A 19,209-nucleotide genomic window follows, 5' to 3' on the forward strand; every position below is an offset into this window, starting at 1 on the left:
ACTAACTAGATAAATGATATAAGGAATTATAAAGTGTAATATATTAACCCTTTGACATGTTTTAGGGAGTCATGTAAAGGGGAGTTATCAAGGTTTATATGGTATTATCTTTAGTCCAGAAACATTGCGAAAAATGTTATAAAGAGGAAACCGCTAATTTTTTTAATGTTGCGTAAGCAATGATCTGAAGCTGGATTTTAAAGTAAATATTTCTGCAGCTGCTCCTGGATGGACTGTTAATGAGACACGTATTAGATTACCATGAATCTTATTGGTTTCCCAGAGGAAACTGGGGATATGTCTGAAGTGGAATTTAGATCAAATACTCAATAATATAGGTTTTAATGTCAATACTGTAGGTCAGAGTACAATAGAAAATTATATAGATGCCAGTTTCTGTGTCATAGGGATGTTTTAGTATATAACTGAAGAGGAGAACCTGCATGGTCTGTGTATTTTTGTTATGTGAAAGATTTAAGTGACCGCGCAAAGCAAAATGTGATTTGGTTGCTTGAAAAGTGACCAAATCACAGAAGGATCGCCAGAGTGTATGGGCACCTTAACTCTGTTAACCCTTTGCGGTCCAATTTTAGTTTCCCTGCTTACACTATTCACATTCATTTTGGAACAAGAAGTACACAGAAGTGACAGCAGCTTACTGGAAGGTAGCAGCTTACTGGAATAGCAGATAATCGCAGCGATTTACGGCGTCGACCTCCGCTCGATGGCAGACCTTATAATAGCGCCAGGTCTGTCGAATCTGACTAGATGTTGGACCGCAAAGGGTTAATAATCACATTTGTCCAAATTTAAAAGGCTCTACATCTCCATATATTTCCAGTTAGTAGTGGCTTATTAGGGGCTTGGTCTGCATTGGGTGACTGCATCTAATAGGGTGACATTAAGTGCAGGAAAATTCACTGGGGGCAGTCGCGCGCTTCAATGCCCTAAAAGTAATGAAAATGGGGGCATGCTGGGAGGCCAGACCTCCTTCCCTGTGAAACAGCACACCCTTCCCCATGAGACCCCATCTCTTCTTGGGAAATGTACAGGATACTGAATTACAGTGAGTGGCACTATCCATAGTGATGGCAATGCCACCACAGTTAGTAAATTATCCTTACTGAGTTGAGTAATGATTAAACTGATTTGTCCAATGGTTTACTTCTGAATGTGGAAACAGAGATGATAAGATATCTAGATGTTTCTAAGATTCTGAATTGAGTAATGATAATGGGATATGTATATTATAATGAAGATGAGAAATTGATTTGTATACGGTTGATCAAATGTTTATGAGTAATATGGATGTTTATGAAAAGATTGACAATAAAATAGGTTGACAGTCACAATATGGTCTAGCTGTAAAAGTTCGACATGTACAAAAGGTCAGAAAGGGCAAAAATTCGACATGGGAATGGTCAGCACAAAAATGGTCAACAAGTTTTGTTTTTGTATGTTTATATATGTAAGCCAAACTAGTGGAAACATATACCAAAGGCTCACTTTGCTTGCCACGCTTTGGGCACAGTTACTATTCCCAATTGTAGTCCCCATGGATAGTAAATAATGAAAATCTTGGGTAAAATAAAACAAGAAAAAGTGTGTCGGCCATTTTTGTGTTACATAGTTGTTAAGGCTTAAAAAAGACTTGCGTCCATCTAGTTCAACCTTGGTTGATTAGCTTAACCCTTGTTTTATGTAGTGAATACTGATATTTTAAAGATTATTTTTATTTGTACCCCTGGATATTTTTAGCCAATAAATGTTTGTCTAACCTTATTTTAAATGTATTTAGGCACCAGGCAGAGAGTTCCATAGTTTGGCTTACCAGACCGTGAAAAAATGTTTCCTTCTAAGAGAACAAAATCTTTTTTCTTCTATTCTGAACTTGTGCCCACGTGTCCTAGAGTCCTTCCTTGTAGTAAAAAGGGCGCCTGACATTTCCATATATTGACAACTGATATATTTGTACATGTTAAGCATGTCCCCCCTTAAACATCTCATCAATTCATGTTGACCTATTGACTATCAATCTATCTCACGGAACCCGAGTATTATGGCTTGCTTGGGTCTTGATTTGGGTTACAAGGATGATGGGATGTTTTATATATGTAACAGTGTAATTGGAATATTGACATTGGTAATGGTATCTTTATGTGTAATAGTTTAATGAGCTCATAACTGGGGTAGTTGTGGTGAAGAAGTGTTTACATCTATAATGGTGCAGTTGGAATACTGAATGGGGCACAGTGACAAAGAGATGTGTGTGTGTGTGGTTCTGACAATAAAGGCCTAATTCAGACCCAATAGCTCGGCTGAGAATTCACAGCCTGAGTGATTTTTCAGATGACTGCGCATAAGCACAGTCCGCAGTGTGCCCCGGAAAAGGCAGGCGCTGCCCGGACATTGGGAGGCCTCCTTCTCCTCACGTCCATCGCAGCACAGACTTACTAGGCGAAGCCAACATGGGGGAAAAACCATTTGATGGTGAGTGATTGTGAATGGTTTTCCCTCTGTGTGCACGGCTGCAAATGCATTCTCAGCCGCAGCCGTTTACAGGGGCGGGAGAGACCTTGGCCTCTCCAGCATTTACTTGAGCACTGGCTTGAAAGAATCAGTTTGGTAACCTATATATATATTGGCATATTTTGTGCATAACAGGGTATCCCAATATCCAGAATCTCAACAGGAGTCCATTAAGTATTCTTACAGTACCTGGGCCCCACCATATCCATAACCTTCGCTACCCAATGCCTAATGGAGCCTACACACGGGGCGATTTCAGGGCATTTTCTAAGCAATCTTACTCAATTGCTTAGAAAATGCCCCTACATCACTCCGTGTGTAGGGGCATAGCTATAGCTCTCAGAACGCTCAACACATCTACCCATGTGCGGGCTCTTTTACCCTACTCCCCCCCCCACAGCCTGACCCAAATCCTCCCCATTAGTGACTAATCCAAACTCCCTACCTAGTTCCTCAGTCATTTGTTTATTATTAATAATAATAATAACAATAATAATAATAATAATGATATTTATATAGCACTTTTCTCCCAATAGGAGTCAAAGTGCTTCACCATTGTCTTTACAGCTCAAAATACAAAACAAGCTTAACAGTAGATGTCAGTGAAATGCTTGAGTAAACAAGTACGTCTTCAGTCTATTTTTAAAGGATTCTACAGTGGGGGCATCTCGCATTGTAAGAGGAAGAGAGTTCCATAGAGTTGGAGCAACAAAGTTGAAAGCTCGACCCCCAGATGAATTCAGGGAAATTCTGGGTACTGTTAGTAGTCCTTCTTCAAAGGATCGTAGTAATCGAGTAGGACAGTAAGGAATCAGCAGCTGCTGCAGGTACCTTGGGCCTTGGTCATGTAGGGCCTTGAAAGTGTGTAAGCCAATCTTGAAAACAGTTTGCTATTTTACAGGTAGCCAGTGAAGGGAGTAAAGAATGGGTGTTATGTTGCAGGAGCAGAGCTGGTTAGTTAATAGTCTGGCGGCTACATTTTGTACCAGCTGCAAGCGGTGCACTTCTTTTGATGGGAGACCCTGGTATGTGTACACTATTACATGTTTTGGTGTATCTCCAAAAAGGCATAGATTTCCTACAATACCACTGGCAATGTATATTTACAAATCATTAGTACAAGTACAGATTTCTAGGGTACACCACTTGTCCCCTTTCCCTTCTGATACTGCATTTCATTTATTGCATGTCTCTATTTCCTATCCTGCAACCAAATTATTATCCATTAAACCATCTTATGGGTTAATTTACTAAGATGGGAGTTCTATTGAAGATGGGATGTTGTTATGGTCAACCAATCAGATCTATGTATTCTCTTCTAGACGGAGTTAAATAAATAAGAAGTAGATTCTGATTGGTTGCTATGGCCAACATCCCATCTTCAATAGAACGCCCATCTTAGTAAACAAACACATTAGTATCCAAACCCACACTTTTGAGTTTATTTAGCAACCTGTGATGTGCAGCCGTGACAAAAGCCTTACTACTTTAGATATGCTACATCAATGTCTCCTCCTTCATCTGTTATTTTAGTCACCAAGTCAAAAAAAGTCAATAAGATTTGTTAACCATGATCTCCCCCCAGTAGATCCATGCTGTTTGGGATCATGTCAAATGATAGATTTGAAATATTATATGGGTAAGTTCCTATCACTTTTCTAATTCTTTCAATACCTTTTAATTTGCATTGTTTTCCCTTCATTCTATGCCCATCAAGGAGTGTCTCAAAACTAAATAAGAAAAGTATATGGGGGGTGACCCTAAAGCCAGATGTCTGGACAAAGATCAGAAATAACAATGAGTTAAATGCTCTATTTGTATTTATATTAAAGAAATGCCTGTGAGAACTATTACCTATTACTGGCTCTTAGTCACCAGTTTACACAGCTCCTAACCTATGATGGAGATGCTGTGGCCAGATAGGAACATAACATATATTTTATATTCAGTGGAAGTAATCCCTAGACACAATTAACAAATGAATCTTGGTTGCAAAGTGGAAAGTCGGTTTGATCGTTCAAAATGACTACCGCTATAGGGTACTGGGCAATCATGATTTTTCTTTATACAAAAGCTACAGCAACGGCATTTACACCTGGTTTGAACGTTGTAGTAAATCGGAAGTGTAATAAAGATCTGATTATTTTCAACCTTTTATATAGCACCAATACATAGGCCAGTTTTACAGAGAATGTTTAATCATTCACATGAGTTCTTGCCACAGTCCTTCATACAATATAACTATATAAACATTAACATTAGCCTCTTAGCATATTTCGAGACGGGTAGGGAAAAGAGTACTCACAACGGAAACTCACACAAACCTTCCACACATATACAGTAATACCCTATAACCATACTGTGAAGAAGCAATGCTATCCACAGGGCAGCTGATGTATACAGAAGAATAGAGCATCACAAAAATGTGAATCTCATTTGTCCAACAAGTACATTTTAAGATGCATACCCACTTTCAGGTCCTTGAATCTGCCATTTAACTTTGCACCTGTTTTTGCATATTTGTATGAAATGTGAACAATGGATAAATATGATGTAGAAGTTGGGTTGTATTTAATGAAGAAAGGTATGGATGCCGTGTGTGTGGATGAAGGTGAGGCGCTCATAATGAAGGAAGCTAAGGACAGTGTACATTATGGATAAAGTTGAGTGGTACATATGCACATAGGTGGGTGAAGGGGTAACAGTGAAGAAAGGTGGGTAAAGTGCACATTTTGGGTGAAATGAGGATGTTTATGTTGAAGAAAAGTATGTGAGTTGGTGCGTGACATGAAGTGCTGGTAGACATTGAAGATAGGAATTCTGTATATGCTGTTAGAAATAGTGTTGTTGACATTAAATAAACGTGTGGGTGAGAGTAAAGGAGAACAATGTGCATGTTGAGTAAAGCTGGGTGTTGGCGATGAATCTGATGAAAGTCATGGATGTGACTGACGTTGAAAAAGTGATGGCGAGTGTTTAGCGTGGGGTGTTAGAGCTGTCTGTGGTTGTGTGAGGCTGGAAGCTAACCCGTAGAGCTGAACAAATGGGATATTGATGACTGTGTAACTAAAGCAGGAAACTCCAAGTGTGCTTAACTGGTTTGCTGGTAATGAAGAGGCGGGGCAAAGCTGCATAGATAATGTTGGAATCATGCTTTGGTGGGTGATATATTTATAAAGTTTGGATGTTGATAACATATCTGTGCAGACAATGGAAGAAAAATAGGCAATAGGGACTGGCAAATCCAACTTTGCTGGTCACCAATATACTCATTAATATTTTATGTATATACATAGAACATATTTTTAGTAAACATAATGTCAAGTATATGTCTTACTGTATAAAGACCTTCTAATACCACTCTGCTAAAAGGAGCGAGTGCACTGGCTTATGTAGCACATTACAGCAGATTGTCATATGGGAATCAGTAAATCTGACCAAGAGGGGGGATTACAGGCACCCGTAATCCCTCTGCAATTGCTTTGCCTATGCTGTGGTTATGATGTGTGTGGGTAGTACACTGACTAAATCGTTATATATGTACAGAATTGGTGATCCTGTAAAATGTAAAAGAATGTTCTTCATGTGTAAAACAAATTCTGATGTTGTGATGTTTTTCAAAGTTATTTAATTGAATAACATGTATGACTGTATACAAAAGGGGAAAATAAAATAAAATCTACATATGCTGACATATTTCGAGATGCTGATGATATAGAGTAGACTATAAGAATATCTGACCAGGCAAGTTCACATACAATGAAGACCTACATAACCAGATTAGTCAGAAACATAATTAGATAACTATGTAAGATTCAGTTATCGCTTCAGCTAAAACTCCCAATATCAGAGATAACATAAAATAAATGTAGTTAGTGTATGTGTAAGTAGGTCAGGCAGCTGGCTCACTGGACCCTCCCGGTGATAGTAAAATGAGCAGAAGTAAAGATATGACTAATGTGAGATAAGTGATCTAGGAATATTGGTATGTGAGAACATAGATTATAACTGTTTTGACGTACGATCAAGCCGAAGGGTTGAAATATTGGAGACAAGAGATTACATGAATACTTGTGCTAATATTGCATAAATGGGATTACAGAAACTGTTCTGATAATCCTTGCTGATCTTCTTGGTGAGGGTGAAATGAGATATATATACTGATTTATAGTTTAGTGTTGAAAGTCCTTGTTCTATCTATCTATCTATCGATCGATCTATCTATCTATCTATCTCTCGGATTAAATGACCATTTGTGTTGAGAGTATTGTTAAAGTTCTAGGATGTAAATGGTATGGGAATGAGATTTTGGATAGATGATGTTTTATTTTTCAAGGATACCTTGCTCTCTGGAAGTCCACACCCTCCGCTGCTGCAGGTCACTGGTGGTCGCTGCTCCGAATTTTGTGGATCAATTTCTGTTATTTCTGTCATGATGTCCCAGGAGTTCACCAATCAGCCAAGTGATGTTTCAATGTGGTACTTTGCTCTTAATTATTCACAGTTTAATCTAATCCTGTACAGGAGACACTCCGGTAAATGATGCTATGTGATGTGGTATGTGATGTCACCTGCTAGGATGTGTAGTGTGCTGACGTTGTCCTCCTTGAATGTTCATGGGCTTCTTATTGCACAGCTTCTTCTGAAAGCACAAAAGCCTCAGTATATGCCTTCTCTTCCTTGTATACAATACTCTTCATGGGCTATCTTTATGTCACACAGACACCTGCATGTCCTGTCCACCTGACCACTCTCCTTGTCTGGTGTCTGCTCCTTATAAGACTGGTGTTCTGTCCAGTGGTCGCACTCCGTAAACTGCAGCACTTGTCCTGATGGACAGCAGACTCTAGGATTAGTCTCAGCGCAGTCACAACAGTGCCATTCTTACTATAGGTGCACTCTTTGTAGCTTCAGGCTATAACAATTTGCAGCAGCTGCAGTCTCTTTTCTCCCCTTCCACTGTCTCTTTTACTCTTTTCTTCCTCCACCGCAATCTATCTTTCTCCCTCCCTCCTCTGCTCCCCCCTCCTCTCTGCTGCAGACTCTATATCTCTCCTCTGTTCTCCCTGCTGCAGTCTGTCTATCCCAGTCTCTGTCACTGCAGCAGATCCCCTCTTTCTCCCAGTATTCCACCTACCGCCCTATTTCTCCCTCTGCCTCTTCAGTATTGCCTTATCTGTTTCTGTTGACAACAAAGAGAAAAATAAATATATATTTTTCTGCTATACTGTTGTAGTTTACCCTCTGACTGCCACTCTGTGCTTGTCACCAAGTCTGTCACTCAGTCAATTCCCATGCTACTAATCTTTTGCTTTCCCATGCAGTTCTTGTGTTATCTCTCTTTTCCTGTCTACTCGTATATTCTGTCACAGCCCCATTGTCTGTCCTAACCCCCCCTTTACTGATTGTCCTCTTTTAGCCCCACCCATTAAATTCCTCCTCTGCCTTTGATATGCTAATTGTTTACCACACCTATCTTTCTGATTGGGTCCAAAATGAGGGCAGAGTTTTGTGTCGTTGAAATGTGTGTATTAGTAGTAGTAGTTGCATGAGATAACTTTCCTTTATTAGACTGTATTTATCAAATGCTAACATATTGTTTTATAGAAAATCTTAAACTTTCACATCAGGTCCTGCCCTAAATATTTTCAGTACAGCTCTGCATAATATACCTTTTCTCTTACTGTATATAGAGAGAAAAGAAAGAAATCCTTAACCTAAATACAGGGTTACCGAAATTACACATAGGCCCTTATTCTGATTGAGTCGGATGGACAATGTTTGGTGTTTGCGCATGTGCAGAGGCGTTTCTGCGCTTTCTGCGCATGTGCGAACGCCTCGCACGTCCGAACACAGCGTGAGTTCCGTGCAGAAAACGATCGGTCTGAACCATCCGAGCAGGGGGTGGAGAGGGGTGTGAAGGAATGTTTGAGCTCATTACCATATGTGTACGCCCCGCATTTCATGGGCATTCCCATGAAAATACTGGGCGTACATATGGTAATCCGGCCGTGATGCTCATGTGGGGGCGGACATCTGACATAGCCGGATGTCAGCTTCCTACCCAAATCCCTGCTTTCATACGGAAAAATGTCCGAGTGGTCTGGAGCACTCGTGCTGTCTGGCCGCTCGGTCCATCTTTCGATGGTCGGCGGCCATCAGAGAATGGGGGAGGTTATCACAGATGGGGGAGGTGTTCGCATGAAACATCCTCTTGCGGTCCATTCGCTCGCCATCTTACCGCATTCGGACGGTGTGAGCGGTACGGTAGGCGGAGCTAAGAACACTCGTGCCCATCTGAAATACGCATCTGTCCGATTCAACTAGAATAAGGGCCATAATTCAAATGATGCGCTACAAGAACCCAGCTTGCATGTGAATCTCCTAGTGTATGGGTACCTTTACTCATTCCCCTTTCACAAGCCGGTTTGACCTGGTAATTAGTGCAATGTGAAAGGGGTTACCGTTTCCCGAAAACGGGTAGCAACACAGCAAAATGAACCGGTAAAAAAGCACCGTCCTTACAGGTTCATTGCCGTGTTGCTTGTAGATGTGAACGGGTTAAATGGGACGAGCGACTCGTTTCCTGTTCACACTATGGAGGCAACAGCGCTTGGAGCAGCGCCAGCTCTAAGCGCTGCCTACTCCCCCGACTCCAATGACGCGCTGACTCTCTGCCGCGCGCCCGGATGATGTCAGCGAACTGGCAATAATGTCGCTGTGGGGATGTGAACATCCCAAAATGTAGGTTTGTGCCGTGGCTGACCCGTTTCAATGTCCCCGTGCGAACCAGCATTTTGCGATGTGAAAGCAGCATTATACCCCTTTCACACTGCACTTTTAAAACTGTATATTGCCGTTTTTTTTCCATTTAAAAACGTTTAAGGCTGCAGTGTGAAGGAGCCAGAGTTGATTTACCGGTTAAAGTTAACTGGTATTTCAACACATTTAAAAAGCAGAGTCCTACACGTTTCAAAGCCGTTTTTTAGTCAGTGTGAATGGCTCTATTTCTATGACTTGAAACGTGTCCCTTGGGGGTTAAACAGGTTGAATGTGTGAATGGTATTAAATGCTTTTTAAAACGGTTTTCACCTGCAATGTGAAAGGTCTTAAGGTTCAGACCCGTTTAAAAGTCCCATTTAAGAATACAGGGTCAATACCAGTATCTGCAATGTGAAAGCAGTATAAGAAAGCAGAGACATGTTTACAATAACTTTTAGTAGTGTTTCAAATTTCCTTATTTGTACCACCCCTTCTCTTTCTTTTTATAGTTACTAAGGTGTTTGTTTATTTATTTTATTTTATTTTGAAGCTGCAATTATTTGGTGTACTGTACTTCAAATTAGTATTATTTTTCCTCACCTTGGAATTGGATCCCAAGGCCACTAGTCACCCTGTGGGGAAAACCTTGGTAAAGATGCCTGTGACTGCTTTCACCATCTAGGAATGAAAGAGTGATGGCCTTAGTGTATCTTAGTGCCATAATTTACTAGGGTAGAATGTATATCTTTCTTATTCGAGTTTGGGTATAGGATCCACAATATAAAAGGGCCTCTGTAATGGTTCACTGATAAAAACCATGGCGTGCAGGGATACATGGCAAAGAGGCCCACCAAGACACTGGCATATGCTGCAAGAGACCTAGGGGAATAATTATTATAGTGCTTATTTATAGAAGTGAATATTTTCTATTTATCATTTCTCTAGTACCTTCAGGTGATAGCAACTAGTAGCTTTATACTTCCTGAATGACCCCCACCCAATAGAAGATACACTGTGGTCTGGCATTGAGCATTTGACAAGTGGCTGCACATTGTGCTAAGGTTAGGAGCTGTGCTCAGAATTAGAATCAGAATCACTTTATTGCCAAGTATATCAATGTACAGCATACATAATACACAGGGAATTTGTTTCCGATAACCACTGCTCCCACACAATGTACATACATAACAGACCAATACAATACAAACAGGATCATTTCAAGGGGAGGGCATCAAGGTTGTATTTAGAGTCATGTGTCGAGTGCCGAGATTAGCGCATTAGCTCTGTACTTACTATGCTGACCCTCTTGTACCTTGGATCAGAACAAGGGGCAGATGTATTAAGCCTTAACAAGAGATAAATGCAAGGGTGCTAAAGAGAGATAAACATCCAACCAATCACATCTTAACTGCCATGTTACAGGTTGTGTTTGAAAAAAGTCAGTAAGGAGCTGATTGGCTGGACGTTTATCTCTCGTTATCACCCTTGCATTTATCTCTTGATAAGGCTTAATACATCTGCCCCAATGTAACATTCCCTCAGCTATTTCCAGTCCTCCTCCCAGAGACAGTCTGTACTTATCCCACATATTGGGGCAGATTTATTAACCCTTAAAACAGATAAATGCGAGGGTGATTAAAAGTGACAAATATTCAGCCAATCAGCCCCTAACTACCATTTTCAATTGAGTTTTTGTAAGCAGTAGAAATGAGAGAGGGGGTGAAGTTTGAGCAGCAGGTAGTGATGCACGGTACAGTGTAGTCCTACAGGTACCAAGGGATATTTGAGGGGGCAGAGCTTCTGAAGTCTTTAGAGTGATAACTAATCTCATAGGTGAAAGAAGGAAGGGGGGGGAGGGGCTACGGACAAAACACTATATTGTGGACCCGTCTTTTTCTCTATTTGTGACGCTGTGTGTTTGTGTCTCTCTCTCTCTCTCTCTGTGAGTGTCACACTGTGTGTGTGTGTGTGTGTGTGTATGTGTCTGACTGTCTGTCATTCTGTAATCCCTGTGCATACAGCCAGTCTGTAAATTTGCTTGGGGTGGCTGTGTGATGGAACATGCAGCCACTGCAAGACAAAGCATGGCAGCCTGGCACCTACCTTCGCAGCTAGAGGCTACTCTAGTTATGTAAGCGATTGCCAGTATTTTGCAAATGCATCCAAGGAGGGGCCAGACATGCTGGGCAGCCTTGCCTTGTGCTTGAGCGGCCCCCTGCATGCTAGAGGGAGATGTTAAATTTTTGCAATTTTTCACAAACTGAAACCGGAGCTGAATTAGGCTCACAGTGCAGAGGTGACTGATGATCCGATGAGATCCCTGTTCAAAAACACGGTCTTCCTTTTTATAGGAAGGAAGATGGTATTGGTACCCATAGGCAAATATCACTGAATACTAGGTGGCCACACTAGCCAATTAAAAGGTAATTGCTTAAAAGATGCCAGTGTTTGTACATGTGTAATGGGCCCATAAAGGATGAGGAATAGTCGTGTGTGTGTGTGTGTGTGTGTGTGTGTGTGTGTGTGTGTGTGTGTCAGTCTGATTTCTGTGTGTGCAGGATTGGCAATAGAAAAGGGAAGTAGGGGGAAGTCCCCTGTGGATTTTTTTTTGTAAAACTTTAGCTTTATTAATTCTTTATAAAACAACTTTATACATTACACACACACATACATAAGGACACATTATACATATAATATTTACACTTCTTAGAAGATCACCTAAAGTTATTTTATAAAGAATTAATAAAAGCTAAGGTTTACTAAAAAAAATACACAGGGGACTTCCCCCTACTACACCCCAATAAATTACCAATCAGATTCCTAGGACTTATACAACCCCCTAAAAGAGCCCACCCCAGGCATTTTGTGACCAAAATGCGGGAGGGTAGCCAACCCTAGGGTAGAGGTTGGAATGCTGGTGTGGGTTTATTTGGGGGTAGAAGGTGGCAGGCTGGCGATGCGGGTGTGTAAGGGGGCACTTTTTGGAAATGTTTCCATGGCCACTTTGAATTCACAATCTGCCATGATACCCGGGAAGGGCATTGCAGTGGAAAAAATATACCAGGATGGCTGTAACAGTGTCCAACTCAGAATCAGGCCATATGAAGACCCCCAACTCCATGAGGGCTGCTTCCAAAAAATTCCTGGGCTGTTTTTTTCATCCCAATCTGCCATGTGTGTGTGTGTGTGTGTGTGTGTGTGTGTGTGTGTGTGTGTATATGTATATGTGTGACCCTGTGCATGTTTGTTCTTAAGCCTAGTACAGGATGGACTTTCTTTTGTTTTTCATGTGTATGTGTGAACCTGTGTATGTGTGTGAGTGTGTATGTGTGTGTGTATGCAGTAGCAAAAATAAACTCAAGACGTTGGAGCTGAAATTAATAAAGAGGGTTAAATGAAATGGGTGTGTGTTTATTGGAGAAGAATGTAGTTAAATGGGGCATTACATATCTGGATAGAGTGCAAGAAATCAGCTGAGATAGGCATGATTACATTCAAGACATGAAAAGTTGGTGGTGGGTAGACATAAATTGATGTGGATTGAGGCTCCCTAGTTGATCTGTGGTATGTGTGATCTGGGAGAGTGACAGGAATCCAGTATGGAAGGGTCTAAACAAACACTGTGCAGAGGGATGTTTTAATTGCAGAGGCAGTGGCCCACGTGTTTGTTCATATGATGGCCGAATGAAGAGAGGTGGGATTGCTGTCTCTATCACCTAATACCACCTCCATTAAATTCAGGATAACTGTTTCCTGTATGGGTGAATCAAGTGTGTATGAGAGATCACAGCATACTGGGACCTGTTCTCTGCTATTACTGATGCAGTGTGGGCAGTTGTTTAAATTCAATGTAAAATCTCATTTTCATTTTACAAAAGGGAACCATTCACAATACATTACAGCTACCTGACTATTATGTCCCATGGCATGTCATGACAAAGGAAGAGGAGAGGCAAGAGACAGTCACATGTTCTTTTGTAGAGGCCCGAGGTATGAATACACTGATTGAGTATTGCAATCATGTCTAGCAGTAACTTTGTTACATCTTCATTTACACTGCTGGCAAATGGAAAAGATTCTCACAAGTCAGTCCCAGCAGGTATTCTAATGATGTCAACAATCTGGCACCATACTGTGAAATGTATTACACTAAAGGGACTCTTTCTATTAACACCTATTTCAATCGAACACTACACTACCGTATTTAATTATCCAGCAGTACTTTAAGAATGGTAATGTCATTAATGAAAATAGACTGTTGTCACTCACCATGTAACTTTTAATGGCTTCACAATATGCCCATTATGCAGCGCTACACTGTTTAGTACCTACAATATAGAGCTTCTTCTTATCACAGAATCCCTGTTACAGTAAAATAGTCAGAACTCAAAATATGGGAATCCACAAAATATGAACATCATTTGCAATAATGTATTTATTAATAATATAATCTGTAGTCTATAGTTATTACAATATGCGGTATAAGTACATATACAGTAGTGTATACGCATTAACAAGCTATTAAAAAGATCAGATTTTTGTTTTTCCCTCTGTGGCTCAATTAATCCATGTGTGGGTCTGACAGTTTTATAAATAGCCTGTGTTTAGCCCATTTAACACAGCTGCACAGATATTTATAAGCCCACATGAGCATATACACATCTAAACACCCCCACCAACATACAGCTATATATATATATATAAGCAAACTCACATAAATGCAGACAAATCAGGTATACTCTAATGCCAAATACAGAGGATTTATTGCAGACGCTACCAAAAATGTAGGAAAGGGAAAGCAGAGAGCTGGAGGATGGCTGCCTGCAGCAGCTGCTAGTGAGATTTCTCTCCTGTGTCCCACTGTGGATTTAAAGCTGGATCAATTGCTAAATCTAGATCATCCTTGAGTATTCCAAATTGCTCCTTTCGATCTCACTTTCTTTCTGGATCTAGATTTAATTAGATTTGTAATAAAGCTTTGATATTTAGGATCTTACATCCACTATGTATGTTTTTTTTAATGGATCTAATGTGGGGTCTAATGCTGAACATACATGAGCCAATCCTGCCATTATACCTGCTCAGGTAACCAAAGTAAACATCATTTAGCAATTCAGCACTCGGGCTAGTTGACCTATTGACTTTTGATTCACATGGTAATATGCCATAGTTGCCTACCCCCTGCATTCTGCAGGAGACTGCCTGAAATAACAGCAATCTCCCTCTCTCCCTCATTAGTCTAGCAATCTCCCTCATTTCACCTAGCCCACATTACACTGTAACATTTTTGGGGGAAAATGGAATGAGATATATTTACATTGAATCATCAGAGCCATTTCCCATCACTTTACAAATGATAGTATCTCTTACTAACTGCTTTGGGGCTCATCTACATTTGGCTATAAGTAATTTAAAAAAATTCCCCTCAGATGTAGCAGTACACACCCACACTTCTAGGTGCCACGTTCACAATCTCTTTTCACAATCTCTCCATATATGGAACTAGACATGCCCATTGGGTGGAGCATGACACACCCTCTCAATGGGGCGATGAGCAAAATTCTGATACCAACTATAATCTCCCTGAAACTAGCCCTAGTCTACTGATTTTGTTTGAATTGGGTCAAGTGCCTGATTTCCTTTGTGACATTTCAGAGCATATGGCCAGTATTAAAATCTGATTAATCAGATTTCTTTTCTGATGCTTAATATTGATCCTGTACAAAGACTTCTTTATACATAATTTAGATCTTACAATATTATAGGCAGGTTTGTGCTCAGATTTGTCAGGAAACATAGTATTTGATGGCATTATAAGAATCACTTGGCCCATCTAGTCTGACCCAGTTTTTATTATTTTGTTACTTCAAACCCTATTTGGTCCTTATTTCTTTGCAATGCTATCCTTATGTATATCCCATGTTTAGATTGCTGTGTGATTATCTGTGTGATTTACAGCATGCTTATCAGATTAATGAATCTTAATAGAATTCCAATTTTATTCTCAAATCTTATGTTATTATATTTATGTCCCATATACAGAACAAGGAATATGTATGTGGACATAGGAACACCACACCCATATGTGCTTGTTGATCATCTCATTCCAAAACCTAGAACCACAGGCATCAATATGAAGTTGTTTTACCCAATGATTGCCTGTCAAGAAGTCCTCCAATCTCCTAGGAAGGTTCTCTATTGTATTTTCAAACATGAATGCCGGTATTGCCATTCATTCAGCCAAAAGCATTTGTGAGGTCTCACTTCACTTAGCTTGCAGTTGTCATTAAAATAAATAAAAGGTAATTGATTAAGTTGAGATCAGGGCTCTGTGTGCTGGTCAGTCAATTTCTAACATTGCCAACTAAACTATGAAAGAGCCTACCCCCAAATTGTGGCCACAAAGTTGGATACACACAAATCTTTATTATATATTTTATGTGCTGTAATGTGCTGGAAATAAGGAGGCCGGGGCAACCCATCCTGCGTCGCGGCTGCTGTCCTGTAACAAGTGCTCATGTCTGGTCCTGGATGGAGCCTCCAAGCAGGGGCAGCCAATGAGCAGTCTCTGACTATCAGCCGAGTACACCAGGACTGAGACACCGGCGCAGCTGCACTGATAACACTTCCTCAAGCTAAAGATCCATACAGCCCGTGTTCTCTCTGCATTGCTAGAAGACATTTGTCACAATATTCCATAACAGTTGCTGGATAAATAAGTATAATAATATACACAAATGCTGCCATTGGGCAGTATTGAAAAGGATACAATTACTGCATCAATATTATTTTTTTCTGTATTTTTTTATATTTCTTATCACGCCAAGTGAATGAAAAAAAAAATTAAATTGGGAAAAAAATATAATATATTTAGGTGGCTACTTGTGTTTTTATTATTGTTTTATTTTATTGTGTGTAATTTATGTTTAACATTATATAAATATTTTCATTGTTGCTATTTGGATAATCAGTGTGTGACTAACATTCAGCCATTTCCCATTTGTTATTAGGAAGCGCAGTGACCCCATCCAGTTGTTTCCAGACCAACCCATGAAAGATTACACCAGGCCATCCTGCTCCATCAAACATTAGAGTTGGAGTCAAGATTGCCAATCCACTGGATATACCGATTCAGTTCTGCTATTACTGTACCCAACAACTATATAATCTGTTGTCTGGCTCCTTTACTCCTTAACACTCCTAGCCTATTCACTCCTTTCTATTGATTGTAGGCCTTCTTTCCCTCACTGACAACCAAACAGCAGCATCAAATGTCCCTTGGAATTCATTGGAATTACTGTAGATGCAGCAATTATGTCACTTCCACGAGGCTAAGCTCCTGGCCCTGATGGTTTTTCTTAATGACTTTTTGTCACAATCCTTACTAAAATCACTTCATTAGGCGAGTTATCTCTGCAATCTGTCCTGGTCAGGGGTTTTGTAGTAACTGGTATAGCCAGATCACCAGTACTAAAAGTTCCCTGTCTACTGGGTTAACAATCTAGGAGGCATGCTCTGCAAACAGGCTGCACTTTAACTGCTGACTGGCCTCCTGTGTGAATGCTGAATCCAGCTCTCTTCACTCCATTGCTCCAGGTTTCCAGCCTATCATTACTACTAGAAGTTTTGAAGTAGGAGTATGGAGAAAATTAGAGGCTTTTCTGCACACCAAAGGCACGTGTGCTCCAGGAAAGGGGGCATGGCCATGTGAAAGGGGCATGGTCATGCAAACGGGGTCCTGTCCTTCAGTGTAATGTACCACACCATAAACAAGGAATGATGCATAATGCCCATGTAATTAGCTAAAATTCAGATTATGCCACACAGTATGAGTTAAAATTCAGGGACAATGATATCAGGGACATCTGGATAAAGAGAGGGAGAGTGACAGAAGAGGGATAGTGACAGCAAGGGCAGATACGGGGAGAGTGACAGAGAGTTGGGGAGAGGGAGGGACAGCGGGGATAGGGAGAGTGAGGGGACGGCAGAGAGATTGAGGGGACATCAGGGAGAGAGAGACAGCGAGAGTGAGGGGATGGCAGGGACAGTGAGGGGACAGCAGAGACAGTGAGGGGACGGAAGGGACATGGAGACGGAGTTTGAGGGAGAGTGAGGGACAGCAGAGACAGGGAGAGTGAGGGACAGCAGGGAGAGTGAGGAACGGCAGGGGCAGGGAGAGTGAGGGACAGCAGGGACAGGGAGAGTGAGGGACAGCAGGGACAGGGAGAGTGAGGGACAGCAGGGACAGGGAGAGTGAGGGACGGCATGGACAGGGAGAGAGAGGGACAGCATACAAGTGGGAAGGAGTAAGGCAGTGTAAGATTACCTTACCTTAGGCTGTGATAGGTGGATGACGTGAATGTGGTCAGTGGCAATGGTGGTCCAGAGGAGGCTGTTGGCAGCGGTGTGGAGGAGGCTTTGGCCATCAGCAGAGGTGGTGTGCAGGAGGCTGTGGTCAGATGAAGCGTTGATGCGGAGGAGGTTGTGATCTGCGGCAGTGCGGAGGAAGCTGTGGTCAGAACAGAGGAAGTGACAGCAGGGTCAGTGAGAGTGACAGCAGGGACATAGTAACAGGAAGAGGAAGGGCAAGGAGAGTGATGGCAGGTAGAGGGAGAGCAGGTGCACAGGGAGAGGGACAGTGGGGGACCACATAGGGACAACGGGGACCAAGAGAGGGACATCAGTGACTGAGAGAGGGACGGCAAGGACAGGGACGACAGAGGAAGGAAGAAGTATGGGGACAACAGGGACATACAGACAGTGATGGCAGGGGCAGGGAGAGTGATAGAAGGGACAGGGTTGGCAGGGCTAGGGATGTCAGGGAAAGGAATGACAGGGAAAGTGACAGCATGGACATAGGGACAGGGATGGCAAGGAGGGAGAGAGTGACAGCAGGGACATAAGGACAGGGATGGCAGTGAAAGGAATTGCAAGGAGAGTGACAGCAGGGACATAGGGACAGGGATGGCAGGGGTAGGGACAGCAGAGATGTTAAGAGTGATGAAAGTGACAGCAGGGACAGGGATGGCAGGGGAAGGAAGAGGGATGGGGAGAGTGACAACAGGTACATAGGGACAGTGATGGCAGGCAAAGGAACAGCAGGGGCAGGGAGAGTGACAATGTTGGCAGGGCTAGGGATGGCAGGGAAAGGAACGACATGGAAAGTGACAGCAGGTACAGGGATTGCAAGGAGGGGGAGAGTTACAGCAGGGACATAAGGACAGGGATGGCAGTGAGAGGAATGGCAAGGAGAGTGACAGCAGGGACATAGGGACAGAGACAGCGAGGGCAGGGATGGCAGAGATGGGGAGAGTGACAACAGGGACAGGGATGACATGGAGAAGAATGGCAGGGAGAGTGACAGCAGGGACGGGAACATCTTGACAGTTGGAATCCTTGGCTGTTTCTGGTTTTTCGGACTGTAACTCGACAGCCAGAATTCAATGTTCTGGCTGTTGAGTGTCAGAAAGTCTGTGGATTGGCTAAAACGCAGCTGATTTATTGGAGAATGGCAGCAGAATCGACAATACAGACGTGAGTCTCCACATGGAGACGGGTCTGTAGCAGGCGAGTCCCGGACAGGATTGTGAGAATACTAAAAATGAATAACCAATATACACTATAGCATGCTGCATACGTAATCTGCGCTTACTTGCTTAACGCAGCATTTGTGCAGTTATGCGCACACTAATAACCTAGGAAATAAGAGACCTATACTGTATGTTGTAATTTTGTGGTTCGAAAGCACAACATTTATTTGATTACCAAGAAAAGAATAATATCACAATTTAAAGTATTCACACGAATAAAGATTTAACAAATAACAGTGAGATTTAACATTTACAGTACAGAACAATACAGTACATAGCACAGATAGAACAATGCAACCAAATTATACATGCGGTTCCAGGTTCCAAA

General features: G+C 41.7%; 1 protein-coding gene across 1 annotated transcript in view; it reads right to left on the bottom strand.

Moving 5' to 3' along the window:
* Positions 1–7,906, bottom strand: part of STAC2 (SH3 and cysteine rich domain 2) — a 74,049-nt gene extending 66,143 nt beyond the window's left edge. Inside the window, exon 1 of the mRNA XM_083147180.1 lies at positions 6,871–7,906. Within this exon, the coding sequence (XP_083003306.1) occupies positions 6,871–6,963 (93 nt within the window). The 5' untranslated portion in view covers positions 6,964–7,906. The remainder of the gene's footprint in view (positions 1–6,870) is intronic.
* Positions 7,907–19,209: the final 11,303 nt, after the last annotated feature.

This window comes from Crinia signifera, chromosome 6, assembly GCF_055691185.1.
Source record: "Crinia signifera chromosome 6, ASM5569118v1, whole genome shotgun sequence".
NCBI classification, from domain to species: domain Eukaryota; kingdom Metazoa; phylum Chordata; class Amphibia; order Anura; family Myobatrachidae; genus Crinia; species Crinia signifera.